Source organism: Crocodylus siamensis, chromosome 5 (assembly GCF_052110815.1).
Source record: "Crocodylus siamensis isolate JL-2025a chromosome 5, ASM5211081v1, whole genome shotgun sequence".
Classification (NCBI taxonomy): domain Eukaryota; kingdom Metazoa; phylum Chordata; order Crocodylia; family Crocodylidae; genus Crocodylus; species Crocodylus siamensis.
Genome location: NC_143399.1, coordinates 12,231,664 through 12,254,312, shown reverse-complemented (window position 1 = coordinate 12,254,312; position 22,649 = coordinate 12,231,664). Strand labels below are relative to the sequence as shown.

Below are 22,649 nucleotides of genomic sequence, written 5' to 3'. Positions count from 1 at the left end.
TGAAGAGGAGTCAGACCTTGCCATGATAAACTAATGGTTCTGCTCTAACCCTAACATTGGCACTGACAATCTCCACAACCTTGATACTTACCTGACATGTAGGATTGTTGTGCAGATCAATGTTTCTGGGGCATTTTGAAGATCACTTTTATTAAGAAGCATTTTGCTATTCAAATTGGTAGCTGTTGCTTTTTGCTACCCTTCTGATCATTTGAAAGACTACAATTTGGCCTTTCTTTCCTAAGTCATCAGTGATACATGCCAGCAACTTGCTGACAAGAAGGTAAAAGAATACACTTCTGTCTCATGCCAGGCAGGTCACATTAGTGAAGATGCGTTACGAAAGTCTGCTTCATTTCTATGTTGGAGGGTCATTCCAGGACTTTTCAATTACAATATGTTTTGACATGTTGGTAGCAGGGTTGCTACCCCATGACTTTTTTTTACTGACAATCTGACTTTTTTTCTAACAAACTTTTTTACTGATTTTATTTAATCTAATGTAACTATAACCCTTCTACCGGGCTCTGGATAAGCTCTGGGTTATCAGGGCTTTGGTTGACAATGTGTTTGACTACAGCAGTGATTTTACACCAGGCTACCCCACCCGGGGGGTCTCCTACTCACCTCCACATCCCCATGCCTCCTGACCAAATCCTGCACCATGTTTGCACACTATCAATGTTAATATTAAACAGCGCCATTAAGAGGACCTTGTGGCACTGCAGAATACCATGGCAACCTGGTTAAGAATGCTGAACTTTATATATCTATATATAGATATATCTATATAGATATAGATCTCTATAGATGTATCTATAGATCTATATATAGGTACACACACCACCCTGAATGGTGCCCAAGGCCTAGTAAAACACCCGTGAATGTTGCTCAGCAAGCAGGGCAAGATTTTTGGCTTTCAGAACTATTCCCTTCTGCTGTACTTCAATTGTCTCTGTCGATTTGCAATGCTGACAAGTCTCCAGCTATTAAAACCTCCCTTGTTTAGCTAGGCATATTTATAGTAATTACTTAAGCTCTTAATTTTACTCCTTTGTAAAGCCCAGAAGACTGCTTGGCATGAAAGGTGATATAGAAGTGAAGGTTTGATTGATGGATAGATTCAAATAGCTGCTGATTAGCATTGCAGAGGGAGAAGCACTTCATTGTTTCTGTCTTCTCCCCACACCCAACCACACATGTACGACATCCTACCTATGCGTCTAGTCTGTTCACATGCAGGGCCATCATAACCTGCTGGACAATGACAAAAACAGGTATTTCCTATCAGCACAGGTTCACCGTTGTTCTGACATGGACCACAGCGGCACTCATTGAACTCCAGTAAGTAATCATCCAACGCCCGTTTCAGGTTTTGCCTTTTTGTTTCAATATTACCCAGATTGCTTCTATGTAGGATTTCATGTATTGGCTGTAGCTGCATAGGAAAGAAGAGAATATGGCGGGGAGGGTGACTTTATAATTGTTTCAGTGGATCTGCGATAATTACTTTATTTCATGAGCACATCCAAGCTAGCTAAGTGCTAGAATCATAGTACTGTGGTACCTATGGAAGAAAACCTGAACTTAAAGAACTTATTTTCCTAGATAGATACATATGTTTATGTGAACATAGTAACACAGTTGGTCCCAACCCCTTCTAATTGCTGAGAGAGTTTGAAGGCCCATCATTAAAGGCATCCTGCAAAACTGATCCCACATTCAGATCCACAACTCCAAAAGTTATTGGTCTCATGATTTGATGATGCAACCATTGTACAAGCATTCTGCATGATCTCTGATTCCTCAGACCAAAGCCCTTTGATAGGATCCTGTGAGATTTCAGTGTTGTCAAATCTAAATTTCTGTCTACTTTGCATTTTGATTAGAGCACTATTAATCCTGTGCCAATACATATACAGGTATATATATGAATGTGCAATATTTTACATCTCTGTGCAGTGTGGTACAGTTGAAAGGCATTGTGCTATGGCAGTCTCAGGTTGCTATATCAATCTGCTTCAGTGCTGACCATTAAAAATGCAGACATCAGCTATTGAGGTAAGCTTTTTGCTTGCTTGCTTGCTGGTTCATGTATCTGGCATTGTAGCTGACATTAAAGAGGCAGACTGAGCTATGATTTGCTGAGTTTTTTACCATAAGCACCGAGACCGCCATATATTTTCAGGCCATCAAATGACGATATTTGATTACTACGGCCTGTGGCCACTCTGAAATGAAAGCCTACCTACAAAAGGCTCCTAGTTCAGGACGGTTGTTTAATTAATCCTATAACCCCAGCCTGAACTACCTGAACACTCTTGTTGTTCTCTTTAACAAAAGCAGGGAATGTAGAAAGCATGGGTTTGGCAATGGCTAATTTCTTTCAGCCATATGGATGTTCAAATAGAGCTTGCACAGTTGCAGAGAGTGGCTTATCGTATAGGGTGACCATATGAGACAATGTGAGATCTGGGTCACTGTCCGCCACCCCATCAGGTCAATGGTGCTGCTGCAGGCAGAGGCAGGGGTGGAGCAGCATGGTGCAGCTCTGGTGTTACTAGTCAGGCAGCTAAGGGAATCAATGCCTCATTAACGACCCATTGTTCTTTACTTCACAGGTGTTTATAATCATCTCCTGTTTTTAATTGTCATTCTATTAATCAAGCAAACCTATTTTAGTGCCATTTTGCTTGTCTGCTAGGACTTTTTATTTCACAGCTTGTGCTGTTCCACCTCCCTGCCCTGCACCCCATGCCCAGAACACTTGTTTTAATTTTCACCGGGTGGCCAGGAACCAGCCTCCGAAATCCAGGACTGTCCCAGCCCAACTGGGACCTACGGTCACCCTATTTATAGATGCATACAAAATGGCACGTAGTTACATACGCATATCAGTATACAGATATATGTACACATCCCTATGTACGTGTCTCATCTAAGAAAATCTTTTGCGGGAAAACTGGGATTTACTCTTATTACAAGAGAGGAAGAGAATGTGTTTCCTGAGGGCTTCTGAAGCAGTCGATGGCTCTAAAAACAGTGCTTAGACAAATTTGCACAAGGGCCTTTAACAAACTGGAACGAGCTACAGATAGGAGATGGTCAAATGGACGCGGGTGCTTATCAGCAGCCTGAACCCCCTCCAGCGCCATGAGCAGCTGCAGAGCCCTTAGAGCAGCCAGCTGAAAGGTCATTGAGTGGGTTACTGGAAAATTACAGTAAATTTGGTCCAGAAATTACTGGGAACTTGTGCTGCAAGGTGGATAACCGGCGGCAGACTGCTCAGGAGCTACTGAAAGTGCTTCTATTTTAACAGATCCTTTTGTCAATACAGCATGGGCCAGAATGTCCTACAATTTCCCATTTGCTCTGCTAATAAGGTAGATAATTCCTGTTTCCTCATTTTCTCCTATCTTCTTCCCCACTTCTGTCCCTCCTGCTGTCAAAGTCAGAGGCAGACGTGCTCTTAAATTAGCATGAGGGGAATGGACCTGGACTAGCATGACTGCAGGCCTATAAAATTACCTAGCTCCTCCTCACTTCCTCTCACAGCTGTAGTCCCTGAATAGCCTGGCAATTATAACCTCTCCTGGAAGATTTTTGTTCCTTTCACTGCACGGAGAGAAACGCCCAATCTGCTCCCCACTGTCACGCTCTTGCAAGAAAATTCCTTTAAAAGGCAGTGGTTTGCTGATGGATGGCAAGGGCGCAAAGTGGAAGCTGCTGGGTCTGATAGCACTGAATTATTTTTTTCCCCTGCTTTCCCCTTCTGCCTCCTCCCTCTCCAAGCCCCATTTCTGAAACCACTTGGGACGTTTCAGCAGCTTGTTTCGTGTTGTTGGGCACAGAAGATTCGGGGCACTTCGGGTTTTCTCCCCCAGACTTTCACAGTTACATACAATCAAAATCCTACCAAGGAAGTAAGCGCAGAGGGCTTATTGGTGTCAATAAAGCTGCGTTAACTGGTGCTCGCTGAATATCTAGCCAGAACAGGAAATCCAGCTAAATTAATTGACTTTTCTTTGACTTCTTTTCCAGGGCACGTAAACCGGAGGCCCAGTCTGAGAACACGAGCAGATTCAGCCTCACCTGAACGCTGTGTTTGTAGAACATGGCCCATAGCATCCTATTTTTAACAGCATTTTAGTGCCAAGACAAAATAATAGAAACCACAGATGAGACGGGCAGCAGCAGTCTCAGGTTGCTATATCAATCTGCTTCAGTGCTGACCATTAGAAATGCAGACATCAGCTACTGAGGTAAGCTTTTTGCTTGCTTGCTTGCTTGCTTGTTCATGTATCTGGCATTGTAGCTGACATTAAAGAGGCAGACTGAGCTACGATTTGCTGAGTTTTTTACCATAAGCACCGAGACCGCCGTATATTTTCAGGCCATCAAATGACGATATTTGATTACTACGGCCTATGGCCACTCTGAAATGAAAGCCTACCTACAAAAGGCTCCTAGTTCAGGACGGTTGTTTAATTAATCCTATAACCCGAGCCTGAAACCTTGAACTACCTGAACACTCTTGTTGTTCTCTTTAACAAAAGCAGGGAATGTAGAAAGCATGGGTTCGGCAATGGCTAATTTCTTTCAGCCATTTGAAATAAAATAAACTTTTAGAACAGCTTTTCTACCAGCCTAACATGAAGTTGTCCCTGGATTTTTATTAAAAAACCTTCTTTGTCGGTGAGCAATATAAACTTTGCACCAAAGTCAGAACAATCTGCAGGCAACCTTTTTGTGCACAGCCCCCTGACATTGGCACTCTTCCTCATGAAGAGTTTTGTATTACAACCAAGAGCAATTTTACAGATTTTGCCCAAAGCAGCAATAGCCTGGAGACATCTCCCTTGAGAACGATGGCTCCCTAGCTGTACAAAAAAATCTCTGCAGAATTGATTGGCCAGAAGCTGAAATAAAAGCCTATCCATCTGAGTCTTTTTTAAAAAACATGGGGTATTTGACATTTCTTCTTTCTAGGTGGCTTTATGTTTTACACAGTGGTAAAAGCAGGGGAGTCAAAAAGCGGGGAGTGAAGCCAAAAAATGTCAAAGCACCTCATTATACCCTAGCAGTGCAATATAGTCTGTAAAACCATCTCTGTACCCTAACTAGAGAATACCATTCTCCACCTCCTCTCTGCTACGTTTCCTTTAGAAGAGTAGACCCTATTTCATGGCATTGAAGGGCAAAAATTCATTATAGGGTGCAAACAGACATCATATTTGTCCCAGAATAAAGCCTCTTGTCCCAGGATTCTGCAGACGTACAAGTCCGCTGTCCTGCTTCAAGTCACTCTGAAGTAAGTGGGATAAAACGCGCTTCCACTTATTCCCAGGACCCGGCTGTGTGCCTCTGTAAGACGATTGCACTTTTTTCCCAGGACAAGTCGGGCAAGCAGGGTGCTCTTCTCTGATGGGGAAGCAGCAGGGCAGCTTGGAAGGACTACCTGTGTAAATGACTGCGCCGTGCCTTTTTTTGCACGGGTCAAACTCTGGGACAGTCAGGCCCCTGTCAAATGTTTACAGCCTCAAAGGGCAGTGTGCCAAAGCTCAGGTTTTCTTTCTTCTTTTCTTTGGGTCAGAGCATGACAGGTAAGTAACACAAAGCTGGGATGCAGAAAAGCATGCACTGCAGCAGCATCCACTCTAGTATCTATATGAGGTACTTGCAATTATGAGCATGTAAGCTGTCTCGGTCCACAAGCAATAAACCTCATAATGGGTTAAAGGCAGATAGCAAGGTATCACTACTAGTCCGTGAGTTTTGTAGTGACCGTGTGGGAGCTATGCACTGAGCCTCCAGGGCTGGGAGAGGATCCCGTTCCCTTCTAGCCCCTCGGTGGTTTCCTGTTGACTTGGGAAGATGCACAATTCAGAGTAACAGTGATTGATATGATCACTGAAAAGGGTTCTTCAAGAAACTGCTTACTTCTGCCCAGAGACGCATCAAAAATTAACCTCTGTGTTAATCTAGCATGAAGCTTCTTGTCTGTCTCACCTTTTGATGTTGTCACAAAGAAATGCACTCCCCATTGTGAAATGTAAGCGGCTACCAAATCAGTAGCCCATTACATTTAATTTTGCTCTGTGATGGGATCACAATAAAAATATGAAATGATCTGGTCTGCTACACTTTCATTCCTTTTAGCTGTGGAGTTTCTTCAACTGCAAGAAGTCTTACCTCAAAATCAATAACCACGGGATTATATTTTAATGACCTTCCCCAGTGACGATACATATTGGTGTTCTGGCTGCTTAAAAGGCTTTCGGCTGAACTGGTATCTCCACCTTTAATCCGAGGAATAATATCTTCCACAACAGCATTTTTTGTTTGATGATCTGGAAAGTTAAATTATACTTACACATCAGTTAGTGCTGCCACAAATTCACTAGGGTAGTAAAAAGTACTTAATCAACAGGACTCTGTCCCCTCCTACCCAGAGGAGCCCAGATCTCAACAATTAACCAGTGCAAGCTTTTCCATTGACTTCAGTGAAATGAGGTAAGCGAAGCTAAGCAGCCTTTCCCATTACCACAGGCTGGTTTCTAATGAGTTAAGCAGTACATAAGCATGGTAATATAAGAGTTTAGGACCTTACATGAACTCCTCATTTCTAATTCTTCTATCTGGCTTAGATTTATATAAGACACAGTCACTGTCGTATATCACCGTCATGCTCCCCAGCATATATGCAATAATAAGAGCTATGTTAATAGTAATGTAATTTTGTCATGTCATCTGTACAAGTCAAAGGGTTTTACAAATTTAGGTGTCAGTTTTCCCCAGCATCCACTCCTTGTATTACAGATGTGGAAACTGAGGTTCAGATAAAAAAGCAATTAGTGCAAGGTCATGCAGTTAGTTACTGGCAGTTATCATATCGGAAGGAAATCCAGACCTCTAGAGTCTAAAGAAAGATCATGGAGATAAAAAAAAATATGCCTTCAAAGGGACTGTGGAATAAAATAGAAAGGAAGAGACAAACTTTCTAATCTAAATGTTAGAGTTCATTGAGAAAGTTACACTGGGACGGTTTTGGAGAGCAAATGCCACTCCCATAAAGTTGAAAGTTCTTATAGGGAAATTTCAATTTTTCCAACATTTTCACACAAAATGTTTCATTTGGGTGATTTTGATCTGAGTTAAAACTGTTCATTTTGTTGAACTGACCCAATATATCGTTATGAGTCAGTTCAATATTAATCTGCAGGGGCATGTGTAGATGAAACGGAGGGCCTACTTCAAAGCGGTGGGTTTTAAAAAACCCCTGTGTTGTACGCACACCCCGCTGACGTACCTGCCTCTCTGGTGGGGAGGGGAGGGCGAGCTGCCGGCAGGCGGAGTGGTCCCTGGCTGCGGGGGGCTGGTGCTTCCCTCCGCGGCAGCGGTGCCCCCCACCCAGATGGCACCCACCCGCAGCACCCAGCTCGGGCAGTCCCAGGGGGCACCACAGCCTTGGAGGGAAGCACCAGGCCCCCGTGTAGCTCAGGCCGGCAGGCAGGCTCCAGGGGAAAAAAAAGATCAGTTTCTCTGCTTTTCTCAGGCAGAGCTGCTTTCCCGGGTTGTTGCCAGGCTGCCTGCAGGGCTTCCTGCAGAGCCGTGGAGCTGTATGGAGCCCAGTGCTTCGCTCTGCAGCTGTAGGGGCAGCAAACTAAAACTCCTCAAAGGTGTTTTAATTTGCTGTGCCCCAATTCATTTAAGGCACATTACACTACCAAATTTTCTACAGCGGCTGGAATTAATGTGCAATGCGCCACCAAGGTGTGCAAACACCATTAAAGCGGGCTAAATGCTTCTGCACCAACACCATTAAAGTGGTGCAGAAGCATTTAGCTCACTTTAAAGTGTCGTGCCTCTCATTAACTTTTTTTTCTGATTTGGCATAAAAGCTAATATCGAAATATTGGAATTACTTCTGGAATGAGAATTGTTATTAGCACTTTGCTTTAACCAAAATAAATACCTTGATCCAGATACTTAGCTGGGGTAGACCAAAAGAGCATCTCTAAAATCAGTGGATTTATACTGATTTGCATCAATTAAGGATCTTAATACCAAATGCAGCAAACCTATTTGATAGCTCTTGAGGCTGTGCTTAACTCCGGTTAGCTGTTGAGCTTGACTTAACTTTGAGGTAGAGTTTAAAAGGAAATTCTCTTGAGAAAAACTGAATTTAAATTACATGGGGGAAATGTTATAAATATGAACTAATTTTACAAATACCACAACACATTATTTATGTTGAGAGGTTCATAAAGCTCCTTGATTTTCATCCATTCCTATTTTAAACTACCATGTAACCTCAAAAGCTAAGCAGTCAGCAATCAGTTAACTGCAAGAGCAATACTGAGCCAAATAAGCAGCATCAATGGCTGAATTTCTAAAAATGCAGTTTTACCACTAACACCAGGAGTGAAACCAGCTTGAGATTTATTAGCAGGAAACATATATTCTGATTAATTTGAAAACTTCATACCAGTTTGAAGAGCTCCTTTTTGTTGACATTCAGTGTGTGAAAGTGTTGCTTTTCCGATTATATCAGCCTTACTGATGGAGAAGCCTAGTGATAGCCCAAAACAGGAACTTACTTGTTCGGCTTCAATACCTGAAAAAAACAAAAATATAATGAACTACAGTATTATTCAGAACGATGCTGTTTTTCTCAATACTATTTGGTAGAGACATGTCATCCAGAAAAAAAAATTATATGCATCTATATACACACACACACACACACACACACACACATTTGTGGAAGCCAAATAAGTATTGATGTCTAAGAGTTTCTGGAAGCTGTTTTGCACAAGCCTTCTCCATTCTTGTGTGGTGCCAGTGGTTTGCTTGGGTGTCTCAAGCATAGCTCCTAAGTGATGCAAAGGGCAAAAAAGTGTTCTCTCTATATGTATTAGAAGAAAGCAAAAGTGTCAGCTTTAAAAAATGCAAGTGTTTATGTCAGGTTTTGTTCCACTTGTTTAAAACTCTATTTTCATACAGGCACCATCGTTATATGGAATACGTCTGAATTGACCCACTGAAGTCAATGCATTTAGAGGCCAATTTTCAGTAGCTAAGGAGCTGACACACCTATATGATATCCCTGGTAGTAATTTTTAAGCTAAAATCCTGTACTGGCAGCAGAAAGTGATCCAAATAAAGAGATGCAGAGATCCTGACAAACTGAAATCCACGTTCGCCTTTTTATTTGGTCTAACCAAGTAGGCCTGCCTGGACAGACAGATGAGATGCTCGCAGATATAATTTGCTATATTTCCTTTAACTAGCTGTGGATATGACCCTATTTCTTTTTCTTTTCTTTCCTTTCCTTTTTTTTTCTGGCCAATGGTTAATAGCTAAAACATGAGGATGCTGAAAAAAACGTCATAGTAAAATAGTTTGCCTGCAATAGTTTTAATGGATTAATGTGGACAGGTTATTGAATGAGGCAAAAATGAATGGCTTGCAGATCATCTTCAGTAACAACTTGTCAAGCATCTGTTTGTTGCAGAAGGAATCAAAACTTGTGGAAAAGCTGGTGATATCTTTTATTAGACCACCTAGATATTTGCAAACAAATTATTTTATTTATTTGCAGGCTTTCAGGCACACTCGCCCTTCATCAGGCATAGGAGAGAGCAGAGACTGTAAAAGTTCTCCTAGGTACAAACAAATGTTGTTGTGCTATCTTAACAGTGACTTCTAGATGTAGGCTAACATACTTTCATTATGAGGAAGTTTTGGCACATTACAAACTGGCCGCGCCGACACGAGCAGCAGACGGCGCAGTCGTTACTGCACAGTCACCTAGTGCTTGCATAAGCAAGTACTAAACGACTGCACAGTGAACCAGCGTTAGGGCGCAGTACTGTCCCCAGACAGTTTTTTTCAGATATTACCGTGCAGTAACGACAAGCTCATTACTACTGCACTGCAGCAGTGCATCATGGTCAGTGCATGCCAACACTACTGCACAGCAGTGCCTCATGTAGACATGTCCACTGAGGATCAACTTGTATAGAAATTAATGGCAATCTGACGTCAGTGGAGGCATGAGGATGAGACTCATGGTACAGTCCCAACTTTTAGACAGCCATTTTTTTCGTAGATCTCAAAGTATTTTACAAATATTGCTGAAAAGACCAAAGTCCCCCAGTACGTCATCCGATATCAAAGACAGTAATAGACCCAAGCCTTTTTGATTGTCAAGACAGTGTGCCGCTCCCTAGATGACACTGCTTCCTGTTTGCTACAGTCTTGTGGGACCCACTTTTGCTCCCATTAAAGGTTACAGCAACACTCCTTTAAGCCAGACTTTGTTCTTCTATCACATATCAATTGGGAATAATTCCACTGAAGTCAGTGGAGAGCAACTAAGACCAAGATCTGGTTCACTGACTTCACTGGTGCTGGAGCAGATGCTGAACACGTGAGGTACGAAGTTTCCCAAATAAAGCAATCTGTATCTTGAATTCCCATTCATTTCAGAAGGTACTCAATACCTCATTGCCCATGGCCTTTTGTGCCAAGAGAGGGTCTCATCACATTGTAAACCTGGACCCGTGAGAAAGATTAAACACGCAGCATTCAATTACTTGAACTAAAATATTCAACAGCTGTAAATTGAAGTGGGTAAAATTCATTCACCCAAAGCAGCACGAATGATTGCTTAGCTCAGTGTTGGAGTGCCATAAAATTAAAGTTGAGAAACACCCTGATTAATTGATTCACCATGGCTCCCATTGAGTAATTATGTTCAGCCAGGGTCTGTCAATACAATTTGCTATTGGTTGGAGCAAAACTGTAGATCCAGTGTTGATAAATGTAAAGTGGTTATCACTGCAAAGGGGTGGTCATACAAAATATTGGCACTTTGGGGGAGGGGAAACCATTATTGGTTATCATCTGATATAATTTCAGATAGTTAAACGTGTTCTAGTCATTAGATTTATTGCTGTATTTTGAATTAATCATAATGTATAAAGGCTTTTTCCACATTATTCTCTGTGGAATGTTTCTCCCTTAAATGCTGTTATAACCGTTAACAAATTACACAGTTTTTTTTCTGCTAAGTAATAAAACAATAGTAATTTATTTTAAAAAGGAGGAAGGAACAACATGAATGGCATAATTAATAAGGGACATCGCCTGAGGTCCCCCATTCACTTGCACTGAGGGCCAGAGCCAAGAAAAGGACCTTCGGTTCTTAAAACTGGGAGCTATGCACAGTTTAGGTGCATACATTGCAAAATGCAACCCTGTAGCTCCTTGCCTAGCTTGCACCACGAGTGGATCTAGGATTGTGTAAAGAGGGAGCTGTTGGTGATACAAAGGTCACTGTACATGTGCTACACAGTTCAAGGGTGGCACCTCACCCAGATCCACCCTTTATGGGCACCTAATTCGGGAGGGATCTGCCTTCATTTTTGAATGTAAAATGTCTCAGATATCTAAACATCTACTTCTGCACATCCAGGCGTGCCTCAATCTTGACTGTCAAGCAGCTCCATCTTAGTTCATGCTTAAGCCCCGCTGAGATCCGGAAACTTAAGCTTCTTTTCACCAAGCTCATGGAGCTCCAGCCAGCCAGAAAATACCTACTACATACTGCCTGCATCAAAATGCACTGGCAGCCAGCTACCACTTTTCTTCAGACAATGTTACAGGGTGTTATGTACTATTTTACAATAAGACAGTGATAAAATACCCAGCCAGGATGTGAGAGACCTGTTTTCAGTTCCCTTGAACTTTTACCTCCCAGAACATCCCCATCACCAAGCGATCCGCTCCTTCTTGGGGGCCGTTCGACACCTGTACCATTGACTTTGTTCCAGCTTGCAGAAATGGCTTAAGGATTTATTGGGCCAGAGAGAGAGCATGAGCAAGAAAGTGCCCAAGAAAGGACATGACTCCAAAGCTTAATGGTGAGAGAGCTCACTTGGTGGGGAGGCCAGCCCTCCTTCCAAGGTGTTTCAGTATTTTACCTAAAAATGTTAATGGATAAAATACTGATGTGGTATTTGGAACAGATAGGTTGAAGATATGACTCTCCAGAAGCATTAGGAGAAATTAAATGTAGGTCTTGTGCTGGGTGAATGCTATAACCACTGAGGTATTGAATAAAAAAAGGACCCCTCCTCCAGTTGTGTTTTGCTAGAATACAGCTGCTGGCCTCTGAGAGGACATACTGAATCAAAACCCCTCCTGCGCCCTAGGGTGAGAGACATGGGCCCAGCAGGGTTTGAGTGTAAGGCAGGCATCAAGTGAATCAATCCCATCAAGCCTTATGCCCTTTTGAGCAGATCTAGGAGCATATTCTAAGCACCAGGGGAAACTGGATGCCTACGCAGCACAGGCACTTCCAGGTTCGGGAAGCAACTGAATGGGGGCTCTGAGGATCTAAGTTTTGGAGTTGAAAAGCAAAATCTTACCTAAATCCCACATTAGGTGGCTGCATGCTTTGGTGGATCTGGATCTAAGGGCCAACCCAGTTTTCCAGGACACCGAGTGATCAGTTTAACTCAACTCTTTCCAGGTGGTGATACAGCAGTGTCCTCACCTATATGCTTAGCATACCATATAGTGCTGTGTAACTTGGTAAATGTTGCCTTTTTAATAGTCTCCAGTATAGATGGAAATTGTACAAATCTCCTACATTAGAGTGAAAATTACATCCCTTCAGGGGCACATTTTTGCCTTTTGCAGCACTTCAACATCCCTCATTCCTAAAATCAAGTGCGATGTAGCTGTAAATTTTCTCTTCGCAGATATACGGAAAGCACAAGATAAAGTAAAATAATAGCCCCTGTCCTCCTGACATTGATTCATTCTTCCTCTTAGCTTGGCAGTCTGCTGCTTAAAGTCCTGCTCGCCAAGATCTTGCTCGCCTTTTTATCACTCACCCCTCAAGTCAAATAAAAAGGGGTGAGGACGCAGAGCGCGTTCAAGAATAAGGGCATCTGCTTTCAGAGCACTGCGCCAGTGACTTCAGCTGGGAATGATCTCTTTTCTCTGTGGTGGGCACTACATATTGAATTCATGGAGTTATATGGAACCAGCCTATTCCAGCCCAGATCTCAAACTGGTGTAAATTACTATAGTTCTGCTATGTTAATTTATACCAGAGACAGACACCAGTTCAGCACCCGATTCCTCTTAGGTATTACTATTGCTATTGTCACCTAGCCTAGTCTCCTAGTAAGCCTCCACCCTTTCCCACCCCCCCAGACTGGAGTAACCAGGGCTGACTCTTTGCACGCCTGCGTGTATCACCGGCTGTGGCAGGGCCGTGGTCTCTATGCGGATGGCTTTGCAGAAGCTAAGAATCTGGCTAGCGCGCCAATGTACCACGTTGTTACTCTTCTACGCATTGTGCATTTGATTAGCAACGACTTTATGCGTCGACTTTCCAGAGACCGACATGCATGCAATCCAAACGGCTGTGGATGATATGTTACACAAACAAGATTTACAGGCAGCCTTCTGCAGTCCTGCACACCTTCAGTTTTTGAAAGCTAGAACAAGTGCAGCTCTGTCATTGCCTCAGATTAAAAGCCAGCCAGTGTAAAATGGCAGGTATAATGCCAAGTACAATGCATTATTTACATATTCAGAACAAACAAATGCCTTTGAGCTCATCTGGATCTGTCTGCGTGATGCTTTCTTACTCCCCATCTCTGCTAGCAGGTGTAATTGGAGCGACAATTGTTGCCAGCAGTGTGAAGGGAATTTCTTGGAGTCTCACCCCCTGATGCACCTGCATCTGTGTCGCTCAACCCTTTTCGAGAAGAGCTTGTTTATTAGACTGCATCCCATTAAGGGCTCCATCATACAGCGACCTTCACTAGCAAATAGATGAAGTGTGAGTGAGGTATCCTTCTTTCTTTGTCTGCATTTGTTTTGTTCCTGAGCAGTCAGTTATTAAGTTTTCAGGCTTCAAAATATGGACTTAAATCTCTTTTGGCATTCTCAGCCAGTCTCTCCTCTGAAAAATGGATATTTTTCCCCTGCCTGGTGGTCATCTCTCTTCCCATTGTGTTAAGTTAGGGAAAGGGGAAAAGAACAGTTTCAGATCTGGGAAATCACCAGTGCCAAAGATGGCATAAGATACTTGCTTGTTGCCCAATTCCTTGGTGGAAGAGGTGAAACCCCAGAAGACTGACACAGCAAAGGAAGGAAGTGAAGGAAATGCAGGTTCTTCCCTAAGCTACTTATTGCCACAGCGGTCTGATGTGAAAAAACAGGCCAGGAAGCCCTGTTGGTGACCATCCTATTTTCACAGAAGATATTACCTGCTTGTTTAACTAGATGTTTTCCAGAGAGACCTGCCTGTCCTCCTCCTGGCATTGTGTTAAAGCTGCAAAATGTGGATACAGATTGTATCTGGACTTAGAAACTACTGACCCCCAAAGCAGTGACGTAAAAAGGGGTTGGTGAGTGGGGCGCAAGTATTGCTAGGGCAGTAGAAGGACACTGGAGTGGTGCTTGAGGAGGGCACCTTCGCCACCCCTGAACTCATTTAGCCTAACTTTAACTGAGAACTTCACCAACTCTATGTGGGTCACATCCTTTCCAATTTAGGGTAGCATGCCCGAGTCCCCTGAACGGTCCTGCTGAGGGAGAGGGGCATTCCCCTGAGACCAGGGATGGATTCATTTCTGCTTAATTGATTCTGTGGCAGTGATGCTAATAGCAGGATTTCTACATTCCTTCAGTTCAGTGAGTGATCTGGAGCAAAAGTGGCCCCTGTCTGGTTCATTTGACATCTCGCAGCAGGATAGAGGCTAAATAAACTAACCGTCTTAACTTTGCTCATATACCACAGGGTGACCCATAGGGGAGTTGGGACAACTGATGTCTATCGGAGCAGGTCCGTTTCTGTACCAAAAATGCATGAGATGATGATACAACCCATGACATTGAACCTGCCATGAAATGTAGCATGCCATGAAATGTAACTGAAGCCACAAATGATAAAGCAGCCATAATTATTCAGAGTGTCTAGGTTTAGCCATTATGACCTAAGTCCTGACCAGGCTCATCAAGGCCACGAGGTCTATCTTCACCTCAGCTGTTCTTCAGCAGGGAGGGCAAAGTATAGAGGGTCAGTGTAGGTAACGTGAATGCTTTGGAACGACGCCTATCTATATATTTGTGCAAAATGGAACATCCTCAACAGAAGAGATGGAGAGGCATCCACCCTTGGATGAACTATAATTCAGGACTTAGCACACTCTCCTGGACAAAGAGAAGATGTACGGGTTAAAATCCTCCCAGGTTGTTGACCAGAGACACCCCACAGGTTTCCCTGCCCCCTGAGCCAAAGGTGATGCCTACACTAAAAAAAGAACAAAGTTTTATTTTGGAAAGAACCAGGAAGGTCTTGTTTAATTTCCATCCACACTTTTGTGGACTCTTTACTTGAGTGACCAGACCAGAATGCCAGGTATGGATCCATAGCTCTATCTAGCATATGGAGCCTGGGTCAATACTGGGCGATGCCATCAGGTAGAAGACTATATACATTTCTGGCCAAAACACCTGGGAGGTACACACCACTGTAGCAATGATAGTATTAGTGCTCCATGCCTGGGACACAGATGATGAAAGAACCCTATAGGAATTTTTAATTATCTATAATCTTAACCATAATGGGATAGTAGAGTAGAAAGCAATTCATACAGAATTTGTAGTGTTTTTCTAACCTGTGCTCCGCATTTTGTCTTTGTTAACAACCAAGATATATTCAAAGATGCCTCCCATAGTCCCAGACGTCATGAAATGGGTACCGTAGTCATTAATAAATTTGGCATACATTCCATAATTGTATCTGTCTGGAAGCTCCATTAGGGACTGAAGCATGTCTTCATCCAGAACTATGTTATCTCTTCTCATTTTGAAACGTGCAGTCTGTACCTTGGTTACACCTCTAATGAATCCTAGATTCTGCAGATAAAAAAATATATGTAGCAGAAGTTACCCATAAACTAAGTATTAAAGGATAAAGAATGCACAAGTCCACTTTGCAGAAGATCAGGGAAAAAAGCATCAGCTGGCTTTTGTTTGTCTGAGAGACCTATAAAGATAATTACCTGAGCCTGAGTTTTAACTCCTGTGTATCAGGAGCATCTCCACTGAAATCAGTGGAGATGTTTTAGTCTAAAACTGCGGCAAGTCATGCTGCCAATATGCACAGTTTTCTCTCAGCCCTAGTAATACATGAAAGCAAATAAGAATCTGCCCCTTCTAGTTGCATAGAAATCTTGAAAGTGGGACCAAGCTGTACCTTAAAGGTACAAAAGCCTAAATAAGGTGCCAGCATCTTCTATTCTTTTCCAGGAATTTATGTTTTTTGTTCACTTTTGCATTTCTCTTGGGCTAGATGAGACAATGAAAGAGAATTAGCATGTTGCATTGTAGTTTTCTGCAACGCGTTGAAACGGGAAGAGCAAGTATGTCAGTGGCTCGTTCTGTACAGGTCTATGCAGTGTGTGTATCTATAACTACCAAACTTCTGGTTGGCAAAATGTCCCGTCTCCCTTTCTTTCCTCAGCTCAGCATTAACTGGATATGGCATCACCGTGGGAACTTCCCAGGATATAAGATTAGTACCAGCGGATGATGCTGGTCCCTTAAGTCCACATAACTGGGGAGCTTTCTCTTGCAAGTTCTTTCATTGTACTAAGTCTCAGGATCAGGAGCAAGGAAAAAGGCCCTTTTAGTGATTCTTTTAATAACTGAGAATTTCACTGCTGGAAACAGAGAGATACTAAATACTTTAATGGGGCCAGTTTGTAGCAGGTTTGAAGGCACTTCAACAAAGATAGTGTCAAAATAATTCTCCTGTAGTTTCCATGAGAGAAATAGAAGGCAAGGCATGGTATAAATGTGAAATAGTACTATTACCATTAATATTATTACATCTGAAAGGGGTCACCACATAATTGTCAATGACATAAGCCTTCTAAAAATAAACCCTTTTTCTTAGTACTATTTGTACTATGATTTGTACTATGGTATTTTCAACCAATGACACAATTGTGACTCATCTTACCAACATATTGCAGCTCGTATTAATTTGAAAAAGATATATTTGCCATTGGAGCTCATTCCCTCAGGACAACTGCTTGATGAACATCTTGATTTTTCCCCTCCCTCTTCACCACTTTCAGTATTTCTTTATTTATATGCCTAATGTAGTCATGAAACAGGACGGGGTGAGATGACATGTGTTCTCATACTCCATAATTCAATTTTATTCCCATTCCCTGTTTGCTTAAATGTAATAAGAACAACAAACAGGCTTACTAACGATCTCGCATTTGCAATTACATGAACAAATTAAGGTACAATTACTATTGTTTTTTAAAAAATGCAGTTACGGGAATAAACTAACATAAGTTACACCAAGATCATATAAGACATTATTGACAATGTGTGCCTCTTGTTTTTGTTACCTTCTCATTATACTGTGTGAAATTCTTCAGAGATCCCTTTCCCTTTGATAAACTGAAACCAAGTTCAAATTTGACAGGTGATTCTTTGGGAGCTATTCCAAAAGTCAGGCCAAAATTGCTGGATTTTTCACGTTTTAATGCGTCAAGCAAGTCTTTTGAATCTTCATAAATCTCGAAAGAGAATCCAGTATCAGCATGAGCCTGAAATGAAAGGAAGAGGCATTAATTTTTTACATATTAGCTTCGTTCTTAAATCCACTCTCTCATTTAAGGACCTGATCCCACTCCTGTTGAAGCCAGTGGCAACATCAACAGCACTGTCCCTGACTACACATAATGCAGGACAAAGAATTGAGAAAAATGCCTTTTCTTTGGAAACTTAATCACAGCTAAGCTTTGGGAGAAAAGTATTTAAAATTAAGCATTTTGCCTAATCTGTCTCCAGTCGGGGGGGGGAGGGGAGGAATTGTTTTTCTTTTTTCTTAATTTTATATGCACTAAGCATCCCTGAGACTCTCACAGTTCCTCTCTGTGATTAGACTGCATGTAGAAGGCAGGGTAAATTTGTACCTTATAGACTAACTAAATCAGAGATGTGTAGCATAAGCTTCCGTAAGCAGAGGACTTACGTCCTCATCAGACTGCATGTGCCGTCCCAATCAGAGCAGACAGTTCTGGCTTACGACACGTACTGAATTCAGATGAGGTCCAAGAGGTGGGATAAAGATTGGGGGCTGGGCTAGATGACCCTTGGGGGCCCTTCCAACCCTATGTCATTGGGACTAAACACTATAATATATGTCAGTGAAGGAACAGGGTGTGGAACAGGAAAGACAAATGGACAGAGATGGGTGTTGGAGAAAACTAGGACTGGTTGGACAGAGACTGGGACAAGATATGTGGGCAAGAACACGGTAGAGCGAGGAGGTGAATGAGACAAACTGGATGAGGCGCTGAGAGTGCAGAAAAGAGTAGGACTGAAGAAGACACCAGCTTGGGACAGAGCAAAGAGAGAAAGGACGTAGCTTTGGAGGAACAGGCAGAAGATGCTCTACTTCCTGAGCATGTTCTCCACCAGGCTCGAACCCTGTTTCTCGCCATCCCTCAACAAATACCTGTGACACTTCTTGGCAAAATGTGTGCTTCATCCACAGCTGGATGGGGGAATAAATGTAGTACTAAGATTTCAAAAGCGTTCCACATCAGGATGAAACCAAAGCATTTTAAATTTCTTAATGGGGGGGACACCCATGGGGAAGAGACAAAAAGAGAAACCCCAAGTATAGTCTGCAGGGATCCACAAGACCATGTTAAGGTAGTACTAGAATAAGGCCGTGATAAGTAGGCCACGTTTGGCTGATGACATGCACTGGGCCCCAGGCATAAAAGGTCCCTGCAGGTAGCACAGCCAATGGCTTTGTAGTGTTAAAGCCTGATGAAGTGCAAAGTAGTGGTTTGTGAGAAATCCTGAACCAGCGGTTGATCAGGCCCAAAATGTAGCACAGTTCTTGGAGACCCAAATTCGGTCCAAGCTCTGCCAGAGTCTCACTTCCCCATGACTAGCACTATGGATGAAAAGGACTTGGGGGTCATGATTGACCACAAGATGAACATGAGCCTTCAATGCAATGCTGCGGCTACTAAAGTGAGCAAAACACCTGCTTGCATCCAGAGATGCTTCTCAAGCAAATCCCAGGACGTCATTCTCCCCTTGTACTCAGCCTTGGTGAGGCCACAGCTGGAGTACTGCATCCAGTTTTGGGCTCCGCAATTCAAAAAGGATGTGGAGAAGCTTGAGAGAGTCCAGAGGAGAGCCACGCGCATGATCAGAGGTCAGGAAAACAGACCTTACGACAACAGGCTGAGAGCCATGGGGCTCTTTGGCCTGGAAAAGCGCAGGCTCAGGGGTGATCTGATGGCCACCTATAAGTTTATCAGGGGTGACCACCAGGATCTGGGGGAACGTCTGTTCACCAGAGCGCCCCAAGGGATGACAAGGTCGAACGGTCATAAACTATGGTGAGACCGTTTCAGGCTGGACATAAGGAAGAACTTCTCTACTGTCTGAGCCCCCAGAGTCTGGAATAGCTTGCCATTGGAGGTGGTACAAGCACCCACACTGATGCCTTCAAGAGAAATTTGGATGCTTATCTTGCTGGAATCCTATGACCCCCAGCTAACTTCCCGCCCCTGGGGCAGTAGGCTGGACTCGATGATTTTCTGAGGTCCCTTCCAGCCCTGATGTCTATGAAATCTATGGAAGATTAGCAAACGCTGTAATTAAAGTGCATATGCGTTATGGTATAGTCTTTAATTGTACGATCCTGTACTGTTATTTTTCCAAAAGATACCCCCCATCCACATTCAGTATACAGGACAAATCTGCTCTGTAGATGGATCAAGGTTGTTTGGTAAAGGACACAGAAAACTGTTGTCTGTGGGGCTCCTGCCTTATTGGTTGCTGAAATCGGAAGGTGTGTAATGCATGAAGCTGGGGTTTGCAGGAAGAGAAGGGAGGAACTCTTGGGGTAAAAACAAAAATTGCCCTTGCCTCCATAAAGATTTATATGGCAGCACAAAGCAACAGCAAATAGATGTACATACCTCTTGTTGCACTACAATGACTGCAACAAAAGGTAGTAATAAATCGTGCTGCTTTATTACAGCGGGCATCTATTTGCTTTATGGTGGGAAAGCATGGGCAGCCAGAGTGCCCGCAATCTCCCACTGGCCTAAGCAGGCGCTCCTGAGGCTCGAGAAGCCTGGTTGTGTGCATCCTGGGATTCCTGCGCAGGATCAGGGCCCCCAAGCCCCAGGAGCACCTGCCCAGTTTTCTTTGCTTCCAGAGATGTGGCCCCAGCAATCTTTGGAAGCGGGGAAACGTGTTGCCCATTCTCCCACAAATCAAGAGGAGGGACAAGAGGCAGATCAGCTGCTCCAGGATGTGATCCACTGCATTCGATGCCATCTATTTCTAGCCTTGATCAAGGCAGCTGAATGCTGCCCTGGAGGACCGGCTTCCAGTTGTGACAGCCACAGAGCTCTTATGTGATGCGAGACAAATGACGCAATTCAGACTTTCCCTGGGCGGTCGCTCAGTACGCGTGCCTGCCTTATTTTCTGGGTGCCCAACTAGGTACGCCGGGGGCTGATTTGCAGAAATGCTGAGCACTCGCCGCCAAAAAGGCCATGACTAGGAGCTCTGCATCGATAACACCAAGGGATACATCGTAACAGTGAAATGAAAGGGCTGAAAAAACAGGGCGGAGGTAACTCAGACTGGGCACCCAAAATCAGCCGAAATATTTAACACGAATCTCTCTCCAGTTCAGATCTGCCTTTGTGAAAAGAGGCTAATACCTTTGCTTTGCCTCACAGGGATGAAAATAAATTAATTGATGTTTTGTAAAGCGCCACAGAAAAGCCTGGGAGGAAATTAATAACTCTGTCTTCAGAGCTGTATTTGAATAGTGTGCAGGAGATAAGGACTGGGTCACAGATTGAACAAGGTAGAATTTTATAGCTCCAGCATTAACCAGACAACTAACAAGATGTACGGGGGGTGGAGGAAGGAAGCAATTAACAAGATGAAGGGGGAAGAATGGAGGGGCACTTTGGTTCTCGGTGACACTTTTCATCCACACCGTAGCTCTCAAAGTGCCGCACAATAGTGCGCAAGTAGGACCATCCCCGTTCCACTCCCAGAGGCACTGAAACTCTTTTCAGTATCCCACCACTGCAGATCTAGGAAAAGAATTCATATCTTTTAGCTCCCAGTTTAATGCCTTGTCCGCTAGACCAGATTAAGTAATGGGATTGCTTGGGTGCAATTCTGGAGCTTGCGAGCTCCTTGATGCATGTATGTGTTTGCAAAACAACGCTATGCTTACAGATTGCTTCCAAATTGCTTACAGATCATTAGAAATAAAACCATTGGAAAAGCTGGGTTGTAAAGAAGGATTTATAAAAGAGACCAGAACTGAGTGTCTTACAAGTGGTGCAGGATACCATTCCAGTAATTTCCTGTGTCAAAAATGCATATTTTCAATGACAGCCGAAGAGCATAGGAAGTTGCTCATCCATAAAAGTTGCGTTTCAGCAATATCTTTCTATCTCTGGAAGAAACTTGCATACATTTTCCTGAGGAAATCCGTTTAGCATCAAAGCATGAAAGCAAGCTTTGGTTTTAGCACAGAAAATATTGCCAAATATGAACATATTAAATACTCACTAGAAATTGATAAAAGTGGAAATTGTAGGGTTTTCGAAAATATTTCTCATCATCCCCGTAATACAGGCGTTCACAGGCTGAGTCGTATTTCAGTTCTCGCCAGTCTCCATTGTAAACATACTCGCACTGGCCTCCATAAAAATTAGGATCATATATATATTGTCTTTCATCTTGTGTAAGAATGTCGTATCTTTAATGCAAAGACAGTATGCAGAAATTAGTTGTTGCTTCTCTTTTTTTGCTAAACAATTATCATTATGGTTTTTTTCACCCCTGCTTTGGCTTTCCGCATCAGGTCTTGGACCACCAGTGGCAACAACTCAAGATCTCCATTTTCAAAAGTGGGAGAGACAGATGCTACCCCTCTCTATGTTGTTGCTGTGTCCTGCAGGAACCAGCTTCGAATAATGCTATCTCCAAGTAAAAAACAAGACAGACTGATAATAGCACCAGTTATTTCACAGGTAATGTCCTAGCATCTTAAGTTAGATATGGAAAAGACTAACTAAATCATCCTGTCCATCTCTGTCAGCATAAGATGATGTTCTGATGATTTTCATTTTAGGAACGTGGGCGCCAAGAAATCTAGCTCTGCGTATTTGCCAGCAACCGATTACCCACAAATTGCACAAGAACATTTTACTCCACCCCCTCTCACACCCCAGGGTCACAAAGTGCCCTATGATCAAATCCTAAAATGTGCCGTATGTGAAGAGTGGGTGAGCCAAAAGGAGGAGCCAGAGCCTTGCTACTGCAATGGCAGGAAACCAGTTACGTTAACATTTGCTAGTGTTTTATCCAGCACAGATCTAAAAGTCCTAATCAGCGGGGAGCCCATCATGTCCCTCAGGAGACTTTTACAGCATAGCACGTCTCACTGTCACTAGAGCATTTCCTTGATATCTTTCCTGATCTCATTTCTTTCGTCTTAGTTATTTTCCCATTTACCTCTTCCT

The 22,649-nt window shown here is 43.0% G+C and overlaps 1 protein-coding gene and 1 long non-coding RNA gene across 2 annotated transcripts in view; one reads left to right on the top strand and one right to left on the bottom strand.

Moving 5' to 3' along the window:
- The window catches only part of C8A (complement C8 alpha chain), a 39,599-nt gene that overhangs the window by 2,792 nt on the left and 14,158 nt on the right, over window positions 1–22,649 (bottom strand). Inside the window, exons 5-10 of the mRNA XM_090048978.1 lie at window positions 21,694–21,883; window positions 17,463–17,663; window positions 15,711–15,951; window positions 8,489–8,617; window positions 6,193–6,350; window positions 1,216–1,438 (exon numbers count right to left, since the gene is read on the bottom strand). Of these exons, the coding sequence (XP_089905104.1) occupies window positions 1,216–1,438; window positions 6,193–6,350; window positions 8,489–8,617; window positions 15,711–15,951; window positions 17,463–17,663; window positions 21,694–21,883 (1,142 nt within the window). The remainder of the gene's footprint in view (window positions 1–1,215; window positions 1,439–6,192; window positions 6,351–8,488; window positions 8,618–15,710; window positions 15,952–17,462; window positions 17,664–21,693; window positions 21,884–22,649) is intronic.
- Window positions 3,610–22,151, top strand: LOC149863508 (uncharacterized). The gene is made up of 3 exons (XR_016442580.1): window positions 3,610–3,923; window positions 4,042–4,262; window positions 21,989–22,151. It is a non-coding gene; the product is annotated as an uncharacterized LOC149863508 (long non-coding RNA).